Here is a 12,412-nt window from a genome sequence, read left to right as displayed (position 1 = left end):
TAGTCAAACCTTTAAATCATATAATTTCCATTACAATAGATAATAAACAGAGAATAGTAGCAGCGTAAAACAGTCTGGTTAGCTGTTAAGGAGTCTTACGGCTTGAGGTAGAAGCTGTTGAGAAGCCTTTTGGACCTAGACTTAGTGCTCCGGTACCGCTTGCCGTGCGGTAGCAGAGAGAACAGTCTATGACTAGGGTGGCTGGAGTCAGGCCCTAAATATTTTTTTTATAATAATCACATCCGGCCGTGATTGGGAGTCCCATAGGGCAGCGCACAACTGGCCCAGCGTCATCCGGGTTTGGCCGGGACAGGCCGTCATTGTAAATAAGAATTTGTTCTTAATTAAACTGACTTGCCTAGTCAGTTAATACCAGTAAATACCTTATTTACATAAGTATTCAGACCCTTTGCCATGAGACTCGACATTGAGCTCAGGTGCAGCCTGTTTACATTGATCATCCTTGAGATGTTTCTACAACTTCACAATTCCTTCGACCTCATGGCTTGGTTTTTGCTCTGACATGCACTGCCAACAGTGGTAAATTCAAATGATTGGATATGATTTGGAAAGGTACACACCTGTTTATATAAGATCCCACCGTTGACAGTACATGTCAGAGAAAAACCAAGCCATGAGGTCAAAGGAATTGTCAGGAGAGTTCCGAGGCAGGATTGTGTCGAGGCACAGATCTACGGAAGGGTACAAAAAAAAAATGATAGCATTGAAGGACATCAAGAACACAGTGGCCTCCATCATTCTGAAATGGAAGAAGTTTAGAACCACCAAGACTCTTCCTAGAGCTGGTTGCCTGGAGTAATCGGGGGAGAAGGGCCTTGGTCAGGGAGGTGACCATGAACCCGATGGTCACTCTGACAGAGCTCCAGAGTTCCACTGTAGATATGGGAGAACCTTCCAGAAGGACAACAATCGCTGCTGCACTCCACCAAATCAGGCCTTTATGGTAGAGTGGCCAGACGGAAACCACTCCTCAATAAAAGGCATATCACAGCCCACTTGGAGTTTGCCAAAAGGCACCTAAAGGACTCTGACCATGAGAAACAAGATTCTCTGGTCTGATGAAACCAAGATGGAACTCTTTGGCCTGAATGCTACGTGTTACATCTGGAGGAAACCTGGCATCAACCCTACGGTGAAGCATGACCCTAAAGCACACAGCCAAGACAACACAGGAGTGGCTTTGGGACAAGTCTCTGAATGTCGAGTGGCCCAGCCAGAGCCCTGACTTGAACCCGTTGGAACATCTCTGGAGAGACCTGAAAATGTATGTGCAGTGACGCTCCCCATCCAACCTGACAGAGCTTGAGAGGATCTGCAGAGAAGAATGGGAGAAACTCCCCAAATACAGGTGTGCCAAGCTTGTAGCGTCATATCCAAGAAGACTCGAGGCTATAATCACTGCCAAAGGTGCTTCAACAAAGTATTGAGTAAAGGGTCTGAATACTTATGTAAATGTGATATTTCAGTTTGCTAACATTTCTAAAAACCTGTTTTAGCTTTGTCATTGTGGGGTATTGTGTGTAGACTGATGAGGATATATTGTTTTAATCCATTTTAGAATAAGGATGTAACATAAAAAAATATGGAAATAGTCAAGTGGTCTGAATACTTTCCGAATGCACTGTACCTGTGTTCATGAGAAGCAGATACATTGAAAGGAGGATGTATAAAAGCAGTCATCAATAGAAGTAACCCATCACCAAATTAAAACACACACCTATGACCCCTAACACTCACGTCTTAATCAAGCTCAGATTGAGAAAATGATTGTGATTGGACATTATGATGACGTGATGAGAGACCGATAGAGGGGGATTAGACAACGGTATGAGGGGAAAGAGGGAGAGGGGCTGCAGTCTGATTCTCCCTGAAGTGTACACTCATTCACCGTCCCTCGTGGATTTAAATGGAATGGACTTGTGTTTGAAATAAGCAAAGAGGGTGCCCACTTTCATACGCTAAGGCAGACACAGAAACATGTATACACAATCCAGACACTGACCACTGGTCCTTGGCAGGTATTTTATTTCATATATAGACGCTTTCTGTAATCAAATGTGAGTGCAATCAAACAACAGCAAATACAAACATTACCGATGTAGTCTGAACCAGGTACACAGGATTAACACTGGGGCTCTACCTGGGTTAAAAAAAAAGGTACACTCCACAATATGACATCATACACAAATGGAGCGGCACTCTGCTTTACAGACAACCGCAACATTTTTATCTGCCAAGAAGACTGATCACATTGGGAAGAGTCAAGTGTCAGTTTTGGCAAATTTGAATTGTGATGGTGCTTTCCGTAGCCAGGAAGTTGCCCTGCAGTCTATGATGACACCACATTATGGAGTAGAGCTTCTGGCAGCCAACCAGGGGTGATGTCACAAAGCAGGATCAAAGACTTAGCTAAAGCTCCTAAATATTCTTAAAACAACTCCATATTTCCTAGTTTACGGAGACTGGTTTGAATTCAACTTTAGCTTTCGTAATACTCGGTAAAAAATCAACAGCTATGCGTGAATGTTGCTCAATGTGATCTGGGCCCGGTTTCACGATAGCGATGGACCTTAGGCTTACAAGTGTTTTAACGATGCATATTTCCTACAACCGCCGAAGATATAACACGCGTTTCCAAAAAACACCACGCGTAGAGAACTGAGTGCCTCGTTGGAGCATGTGTTGATACTGATAGGATCGAAAGGGAGTGCTGCTCTCGGATCAGCTTCCTCCATTCAGATCTTTCCTTTACATTATCATTATTTCACAAAACTGACGACGGATCAGCTACTAGAGATATTACCACCTACAGCTGCAAATATTGAGGCGGCTTATTTTTGAATGCTTACCCAATAACAAATGCACTATATCACTGATTTGTTAGGCTACACGTCATGAAATATACTGATACAAATTACAGACAGCATCCTACAGTACAGTAGAAGCATATTTTTATATGGCGCTTCCCACTGTTTCAATGGCAAAGACATTGGCAACTTTGTATTTGTAGTCAACTTTGTTCTGAAGTTGTCGGTGGTCGCAGAGACTGATAAACCATGTGATTATGTTTAGCGGAGATCTGTGTATAAAGTGACGTGGGAGGGAAAAAACCCATCTAACTCAGCTGTTCTGAGGTGATCTAATGCAGGTGTTAGATTACGAGCATCTTCAAGTGCAACGTTAATAACAATGGTTTTGGGACACGGCTCAGGGATTTACCAACGCTCCCTACGACGTTTCTAATGAGCTTAGCCTTAAGATGCTTTTGGGAAACCAGGCCAAGGTTAACTATTGATCCTGCTTTACTCAGGTGGGTAGAGCAGAGTGGAATAGGTGAGACAGTGGGGTCCAGATGTCTGTTTCTGATCAAAGTGATCAGGTTAACTATTGATCCTCTTTGATCAGGAGAGCGGAGGGGAGTAGGTGAGGTCCAGGAACGGTCTGTTTTTGATGCAGCAGGCCCAACCGTGACACCCTAACCCAGTGTTTTCCAAACTCGGTCCACGTTTCGTTTTTTTGCCCATACACCACTGGTTTATATAATGAACTCATCATCAAGCTTTGATTGCTTGAATCAGCTGTGTAGTGTTAGGGCAAAACATTTAAACTTGCACTCCTTGGGGTCCCCAGGACAGAGTTTGAGAAACTCTACCCTAACCCCTGATCCCTCCCTCAGTCCAGCTGGTGACACAGAACGACGACATCACACAGAACCCCACCACGCCCAGAGTCCACCATTGTGAGCCCACCCCTACCAGAGAGAACAGAAAACGCTGTAGTCCTCTGCCAAATCCCAAACCAGTCCCTCGCCTCTAGCAACTCTCTCGGTACTCACTCCTTTGTCACACTTCCTGACAAAACTGATTTACAGTATGTCAAATCAATAACCCCGACCAACTTCGGGACAAAGTCTTGACTTGAACGATTCATTTAAAGTTCATAAATTAAATAAAAATGGACATGTAATTAAAATTGAGAAATTCCCCATTGTTTAACGAGATTTAAACCACACTAACAGCTAAACATTTCATTTGGGATGTATTTCACTGCTCCACAAAATAAATGCAAGTGCCTTATCATTAAACACGACTTTTCAATGTTATTTATGACATTGCACTTCGTAGTATTCCAACACACACCCCTTTGCTGTGAAGCCAGGTTGAAGTGTCTATCGGAGAGACTAATTAGACCTAAACCCCTCAATATTTTCACTGCCTCAGCTATGGGACGCGGGCTCACATGAATGCCCAAATCGAGGGCATTGGAGCGAGTGGAAGGGACTGGTTTGGGATTCAGCACTCCTCTCCCACTCCTTTTTACCGCTCTTCTCCGTTTATCCGACAGCAAACAGAAAATAAAAATGATCAGAAATCTCCATCCATCAGGAGGAACCAATCAGAGGCGGTCAGGTGGGATCAGTTTGAACCAATACCCACCCTGTAGCTGTGGCGTGGCACATAGGGGGTCAGGTGGGATTAGTTTTAACCAATACCTGTTCAGTAGCTGTGGCATGGAGCAGAGAGGGTTGTGAGGGATGGGGGGGTTGTATAACCGGCAACATGTAGCACATGGACCCTCTGTGTGTGAGAGAGAGAGAGAGAGAGAGAGAGAGAGAGAGAGATACACACCACGCCCTGCAAATGCGTGTAAGGTTTTAGGGTGTGTGTGTGTGTGTGTGTGTGTGTGTGTGTTCGGGCGGTTGGGGTTTTCAGGCAGCACAGAGTCCAAGACAAGTACCAGATTGAACCAGTCTGGGTCCCAATCCCCACCTCCAAACATCCTTTCTCTCTCTCTCTCTCACACACACACATATATATATATATATAAATCTACCCCAGGTCCTCATGTCCATGTGTAGTCAGGTGATCAATGTCAACAACAACAACAAAAATAAAACACCAGAAAACCTGGATGGTAAAAAACTTCTACCATCCAGACGCTTCAGCAGTCCTTAAAACAACCGCCACACCTCCAAAAACACACTCCTCCCGAGGAAAAGCAGAATGTGTGTGTGGGTGTGTTCATCCTCACACGCACACACACACACGTCGTCCACTGGGCACGTGGGAGGAGGCAACTCTCCCTCTGGGTGGCTAGACCAATCACAGGAGGAGACCAGGGTCGCAGTTACCACGACTACCAGGGGTCCTCCAGATCACACTGAGATAGAGAGAACGAGAGAGAGAAAAGTTTGAGGCGCCATAGTACATACAATATAAAACTGACGTTATTAACGTATTGATGTTAAAAAGCGGGTGTGCAAGTGGATCAGGAGCTGAGAATGTGAGGGGTTGGTATGTGGGTCAATCTGTGGGATGAGTCGATCTTGGACTCACCTGATGGTGTCCTACTGAAAGACCGGCTGTGTCCCAATACTTACACTAGCCTACAGCCTATGTAATAGGCTTTTTGTCAAGAATTAAACATTTGCAGATGATGCTATATATGCCATGGTGCCATGTAGTAGGAATTCACTGTGCACTGACAGGACATGAAGAGCAATCAGGCCCACAATGTAATGTTCACAGGAAACAGTGATCATACCCCATAACAGTCAGACACTGACCAAATCTGACAGTCAAGAGACAAACCAAATCAGAGATGGACAGATCTTAGTATTATTACTCATTCAAATAACTTTTATTGATTATTTTATTCATTCACATATTGCTGTATGGAACAGATTCAGCCCACACACACACACACACACACACACACCTTTATCATATTGTGTCTTGTTGCATACAGTAAGTGCCACCATTCATCAGAGAGAAATACAACTCAGTCTTTAGAAATACAACGACACACACACACTTTTTTACTTTGGTATTTAGAACTTTTTAGAACTTTGTATACTGTTCCAGAATTTTGAAGTAGTTACAGTACTGTAGTGGACACACACCATAACAAATTCTACCAAACACACACACACCTCAGCTGGCTGCTAAGACCAGTCTCTCTCTCGGACGGACAGAGAGACACGCAGGCAGACAGAAACAGGCAGACAGACAGACAGGCAGACAGACAGGCAAAGACCGACACACAGAGAGTGAGTGTGTTGTGCGTGTGTGGGTACTGTGAGAACAGGTATAGGTGGTTTATGGGAACTTGTGTTTTTATATGGACAGTCCAGTAGGTCTTCTCTCTCTCAGTCAGGTAGAGGTCCAGACATGATCGGCCCATTGACTTAGACCACTCATCTTTATATATCTACCCATTATGGCGTCTGTGAGAGCACGGATGGACTAGACGCTGTGAGAGCACGCATGGACTAGACTCGATTGGGGAGGGGGGGGATGGGTCAACAACAACAACAGAGATCAGAGGTGAATTAGGAGGGGGGAGGATCTGGTTGGCGAAGCTCAGCAGCTGGAGGATATAGTGGGACGAGGTCTGCCGCCGGAGGTTCAGGTTGGTGGTCAGTGTCTACCGCTGGAGGTTCTGATTGGTTGATGTCTGCAGCCGGAGGTGGTTGTTGGTTGATGTCTGGAGAGGGCGTGTCTTTGCTTTTCTCTGCCTCCGGGGATGAGGGCGTCTCGATGACGACGGGTGAGGGAGGGGGAGAGGGGGGTGAGGGCCGGGGGGAATCAGGGAGGTCGTCAGCGGTAAAGGAGGAGGATTCCTCCCCCGTGTCGGCTGTGTTCTCCCCAGGCAGACGGTAGACTGCCAGGGCTTCCTCCAGCACCGAGCGATACTGTCCCCGGTGGTGCAGGCGGAACTGACGCAGCGCCTCCAAGAGGTTGGTCGCCGTACTGCTGCCTCCTCCCTCCTCACTCTCCTCCTCTCCTCCACCTCCAGCACAGGCCTGGCCGGGGCAACACCACGCCACACACACACACACACACACAAGCTAGTGTCAGACACACACCAGCGTCAAACACACACACACAGGCACACACACTGTCTCACACCATACTACCCCTACCCCTGTGGCCAGCTACCCGTAGTGACATTGTCTTTGTCCAGTGAGGGAGAGGAGAATACAACAGTGCCTTCCCGTTCCCCACTACAACTCCCAACACCCCAAACACAACACAATAAACACAGACTAGACTAGGCCAAATAGTTCATGTTCAAAAGACGTCCCGGACTTTTGTGTGATAAAAGGTTGGGACACGGTAGGAAGGAACATCAGGGAGCAGTATTCATGTGATGTGAAACCAAGTCTTGACTCTAGATGAAATATTCAATTTTGATCATGTTTGGTATTTTGACGGTCCTCGAAGCCCATTCACACGCCAGAAGAGTGCTGCTGTTGTGACTGGGCTGGAGTGGGGTCATTGTGGAAGTGGGAGGTCAGGGGTGAGCGGTCAAAGAAGAGTTACTCACCCCTTCCTCTTCTCTTTGTGGGTTCAGCCTGCTGTACACCGCCTCGATCACACTGCGCCTGACCCCCCCCACACACACAATTAGACATTCTTATTTGTGAGCTTGTGTGAAGCTTGATTGAGAAGTTGGATCAATAAATCATTACAGTCTCTCATACTTTCATGAAGAAAGAAAGGGGGAGACATTTTAGTGATCTGAAAAGAAAATGGGCAATAAAGCAGTTGTCTTCAGTGTGTGTAGTATTTACTTGCAGGCCAGGCCTCCTCCAGGCGGAAGGTTGGGGATGTTCTCAGAGGCGATGTTCCTCAGAACAGACACCAGGTCAGGAACCCCCTCCTCTCCACAGCCACCCAGCAAATCTAGAGACAGACACAGGGTTGGAGTGGAAACGCAACAGAATAAAAGATGGACAGCTGCCTCTGACCAGAATATTGGCCGTCATATCCACGTTGAAAGAGCCACTGCTTGTCGACACCCAGCAGGTGGTCACTGTAACGCACAGCGGCGACAGCTTCTCGCTGCTATTAGCCGTTCGTCGGCGTAGTGTGTCCAAGCTCTTAGAAAGGATAGGGGTGTATGTGTGTGTGCTCTCACCCTCTACACGCGTCTCCAGGTATTTGTCCAGGTCCTCCTCTCTCTTCAGGGCTTCCTCAGACACCTTGGGAGCTCCCGGTAAAGTCACCAACACCACACTCATGTTGTCTCTGCTGCCCTGGAAAGACACACATACAGAGACCGAGGCTTAGAGTGTGGGTTAGTTAGAGTGTGGGTTAGTTAGAGTGTGGGTTAGTTAGAGTGTGGGTTAGTTAGAGTGTGGGTTAGTTAGAGTGTGGGTTAGTTAGAGTGTGGGTTAGTTAGAGTGTGGGTTAGTTAGAGTGTGGGTTAGTTAGAGTGTGGGTTAGTTAGAGTGTGGGTTAGTTAGAGTGTGGGTTAGTTAGAGTGTGGGTTAGTTAGAGTGTGGGTTAGTTAGAGTGTGTATGTACCTTGTGCAGACAGGTGTCCACCACGGCAGTACAGACTCTTTCCAGGTCGTCAAACACTTGTAGTCGGGACCTGACGAAGTCGCACAGCTCCTCGTTGGACATCACGTCCCAGATGCCGTCGCACGCCAGCACCACAAACTCATCCCCCTCCGCAGCACGCTCCAACACACACACCTGTGGGAGGAACACACACACACCTCAGCTGGAGAGATCACACACGCCTCAAGTAGGAGAAAGACCTAGAGTTTACTATAAGCTGTGCACAGTAATAAAGGCATTTTAAATACACAAACAAACCTCTGGCTCTGGGCTGACCAGTTGTTCTGTGGGACCCTTCCCATCCACACACTTGTAGTCATAGTCCCCCAGGGCTCTGGACACAGCCAGGGAACCGTTGACCCTCTGGATCATCACTGACCCCCCTGCATTCTGGATACGCTCCTTCTCTCTGGGGTTGCACGGCTTGTGGTCCTGCAGTGAGAAATAGAAAGCGTTTGAGATACAGGCTGCTGATCTACAAAATGACCTTGCATTCTAAATAACTACTCATTACATGATCAGGGTCAGAGATCATGCATCTTGCCAAGCTCAAACTGATCCCCTGCTGTCTCTCTCCATCACTCCCTCCCTCTCACTCAGTATATTGTACCTGAGTAGAATGCACCAGTCTCCCAACCTTCCTTCCTCCCTCCCTCTCTCTCTCCCCATCCCCCCTTTCAAAAATAACACCTTGCAAACGTATTTCAGACCCCCTGGACTTAACATTTTGAGTTACAAAGTGGGATAAATGTGGATTTATCAATCTACACAAGATATATATATATATATATAAATAATACAGTTGAATTCGGAAGTTTACATACACCTTAGCCAAATACATTTAAACTCAGTCTTTCACAATTCCTGACATTTAATCCTAGTAAAAAGTCCCTGTCTTAGGTCAGTTAGGATCACCACTTTATTTGAAGAATGTGAAATGTCAGAATAATAGTAGAGAGAATGATTTATTTCAGCTTTTATTTCTTTCATCACATTCCCAGTGGGTCAGAAGTTTACATACACTCAATTAGTATTTGGTAGCATTGCCTTTAAATTGTTTCACTTGGGTCAAACATTTCAGGTAGCCTTCAAACAGGCTTCCCAGAATAAGTTGGGTAAATTTTGGCCTATTCCTCCTGACTGAGCTGGAGTAACTGAGTCAGGTTTGTAGGCCTCCTTGCTCACACACACCTTTCCAGTTCTGCTCACAGATTTTCTATAGGCTTGAGGTCAGGGCTTTGTGATGGCCACTCCAATACCTTGACTTTGTTGTCCTTAAGCCATTTTGCCACAACTTTGGAAGTATGCTTGGGGTCATTGTCCATTTGGAAGACCCATTTGCGACCAAGCTTTAACTTCCTGACTGATGTCTTGAGATGTTGCTTCAATATATCCACATAATTTTCCTTGCTCACGATGCCATCTATTTTGTGAAGTGCACCAGTCACTCCGGCAGCAAAGCACCCCCACAACGATGCTGTCACCCTGTGCTTCACAGTTGGGATGGTGTTCTTCGGCTTGCAAGCCTCCCCCTTTTTCCTCCAAACATAACGATGGTCATTATGGCCAAACAATAATATTTTTCTTTCATCAGACCAGAGGACATTTCTCCAAAAAGTACAATCTTTATCCCCATGTGCAGTTGCAGACCGTTGTCTGGCTTTTTTAATGAAGGTTTGGAGCAGTGGCTTCTTCCTTGCTGAGCAGCCTTTCAGGTTATGTCGATATAGGACTCGTTTTACTGTGGATATGGATACTTTTGTACCGGTTTCCTCCAGCATCTTCACAAGGTCAATTATTTTTTCTGAGGTCTTGGCTGATTTCCAAATTTTTTTCCCATGATGTCAAGCAGAACAAAAACATTTATGCAGCATTAAAAAGGTCCCCAAGAACACAGTGGCCTCCATCATTCTTAAATGGAAGAAGTTTGGAACTACCAACACTCTTCCTGAAGGTAGGCCTTGAAATACATCCACAGGTACACCTCCAATTGGCTCAAATTATGTAAATTAGCCTATCAGAAGCTTCTAAAGCCATGACATCATTTTCTGGAATTTTCCAAGCTGTTTAAAGTGTATGTAAACTTCTGACCAAGTGGAATTTTGATAGTGAATTATAAGTGAAATAATCTGTCTGTAAACAATTGATGGATAAATTACTTGTGTCATGCACAAACTAGATGTCCTAACCGACTTGCCAAAACTATAGTTTGTTAACAAGAAATTTGTGGAGTGGTTGAAAAACGAGTTTTATTGACTCATATATATTATATATATATATATATAAAAAATTATTAATAAAAATGTAATAAATAAAATAGTTGTTGCATAAGTATTCAGCTCCCTGAGTTCATACATGTTAGAAACACTGTGGGCAGCAATTACAGCTGTCTTCAAACTCTGCCAAGATGTTGGGGATCATGGCTAGACAGCAATTTCCAAGTCTTCCCATAGTATTTCAAGCAGATTTAAGTCAAAACTGTAACTTGGCCACTTAGGAATATTCACTGTCTTCTTGGGAAGCAACTTCATTGTAGATTTGGCCTTGTGAAGGTTATTGTAATGCTGAAAGGTGAATTCCTCTCCCAGTGTCTGGTGTAAAGCAGACTGAGGCAGGTTATGCTCTTGGATTTTGCCTGTGCTTAGCCCTATCCCATTTCTTTCTTTCTGTCCTGAAAAACTCCCCAGTATTTACTGATGTCAAGCATACCGATTCCATGATGCAGCCACCATCATGCTTGAAAATAAGGAGGCAGTTGCTTAGTAATGTATTGTATTGGATTTGACCCAAACGTAGGGCTTTGCATTTAGGCCAAAAAGTTTATTCCTTTGCCATGTTTTGTTGCATTATTACTTTAGTGCCTCGTTCCATACGGGGCGGCAGGTAGCCTAGTGGTTAGAGCGTTGCCAGAGTACACGTAACTTTTGTGATTTGGTCATTTGACTCCTGAACTAATTTAGGTTTGTCTAAACAAAGGGGCCGAACACTTATGAAATGACTATTTTAGTTGACATTTTTTATTCATAAAAAAAAAAAAAAATCTTCCACTTGGACAAGAGTATTTTGTGTATATTGTTGACAAAAACAAACCCATTGTAATCCTACTTTGTAACACAATAAAATGTGAACAAAGTGCCTTGATGAATACTTCTGCAAGGCACTGCATATTGACCAGTGTATATCCAGTGCAGAGACGTTAATCGTTAAATTCGGTTAGCCGCCAAAACACAGTTGACCGATTATGCAAATTCACCTATAGACCAATAAGCACAATTTCGTGGAATGAAATTGGCCGGTGTGTATTAACAAAATAATATATCTTATTTATCACACAAGCAACGTATACAGAGCTTAGTTTGAGCGGAATATCACCTGTCGGGCAAGCTGGTTGCTGCTTGAAGTGAAACATGTAATCTCATAAACCCAGTCGTTGCACAACGATTCTAAATGCAATTTGAGTGAAAATAATGTTGGCCACCAGCCTATTAAAACAGCTTTCTATTGCTACACGTATTTTTCTTCCCTCCTTATATTAAAGCAACTGCACTGTTTTACAAGCGGAGTGGCCCATGGTTAAAAAGGGACCGTTGGAAACATCCTCAACTCGCTATTTGAGTCCGCACTGCGTGATACGGTAGGATCAGTGAGTCACCCACTCCCTTTCAATCTGCGCTGGAGGCAGTTTACAGTGCATTCGGAAAGTATTCAGACCTCTCGGCTATTTCTACATTTTGTTACGTTACAGCCTTATTCTAAAATTGATTAAATACATTTTTTTTCCTAATTTCTACACAATACCCCATAGTGACAAAGCGAAAAAAGGTATAGACTTTAAAAAAAATTTTTTACAACTTTTAAAAATACAAAAACAGAAAAAGCTTATTTACATCAGTATTCAGACCCTTTGCTATGAGACTTGAAATTGAACTCAGGTGCATCCTGTTTCCATTGATCATCCTTGATGTTTCTATAACTTGATTCGAGTCCACCTGTGGTAAATTCAATTGATTGGACATGATTTGGAAAGGCACATAAGGTCC

General features: G+C 44.5%; 1 protein-coding gene across 4 annotated transcripts in view; it reads right to left on the bottom strand.

Annotated features, from left to right (window-relative positions):
• Positions 1–2,022: 2,022 nt before the first annotated feature.
• LOC115201189 (protein phosphatase 1B) overlaps positions 2,023–12,412 on the bottom strand; it is a 31,360-nt gene continuing 20,970 nt past the window's right edge. For 2 of the 4 annotated variants that reach the window (XM_029764596.1, XM_029764597.1), the window contains exons 3-9: positions 8,631–8,804; positions 8,334–8,507; positions 7,945–8,062; positions 7,598–7,709; positions 7,351–7,408; positions 5,944–6,826; positions 5,637–5,739 (exon numbers count right to left, since the gene is read on the bottom strand). In XM_029764596.1, coding sequence (XP_029620456.1) covers positions 6,353–6,826; positions 7,351–7,408; positions 7,598–7,709; positions 7,945–8,062; positions 8,334–8,507; positions 8,631–8,804 — 1,110 coding nt within the window. In that variant the 3' untranslated portion in view covers positions 5,637–5,739; positions 5,944–6,352. Of the gene's footprint in view, positions 5,182–5,636; positions 5,740–5,943; positions 6,827–7,350; positions 7,409–7,593; positions 7,710–7,944; positions 8,063–8,333; positions 8,508–8,630; positions 8,805–12,412 lie in introns of those variants that run through there. The other 2 variants (XM_029764598.1, XM_029764599.1) reach the window with 2 other exon arrangements.

Source organism: Salmo trutta, chromosome 10 (assembly GCF_901001165.1).
Source record: "Salmo trutta chromosome 10, fSalTru1.1, whole genome shotgun sequence".
Lineage (NCBI taxonomy): Eukaryota > Metazoa > Chordata > Actinopteri > Salmoniformes > Salmonidae > Salmo > Salmo trutta.
This window is presented reverse-complemented; position numbering and strand designations above follow the sequence as displayed.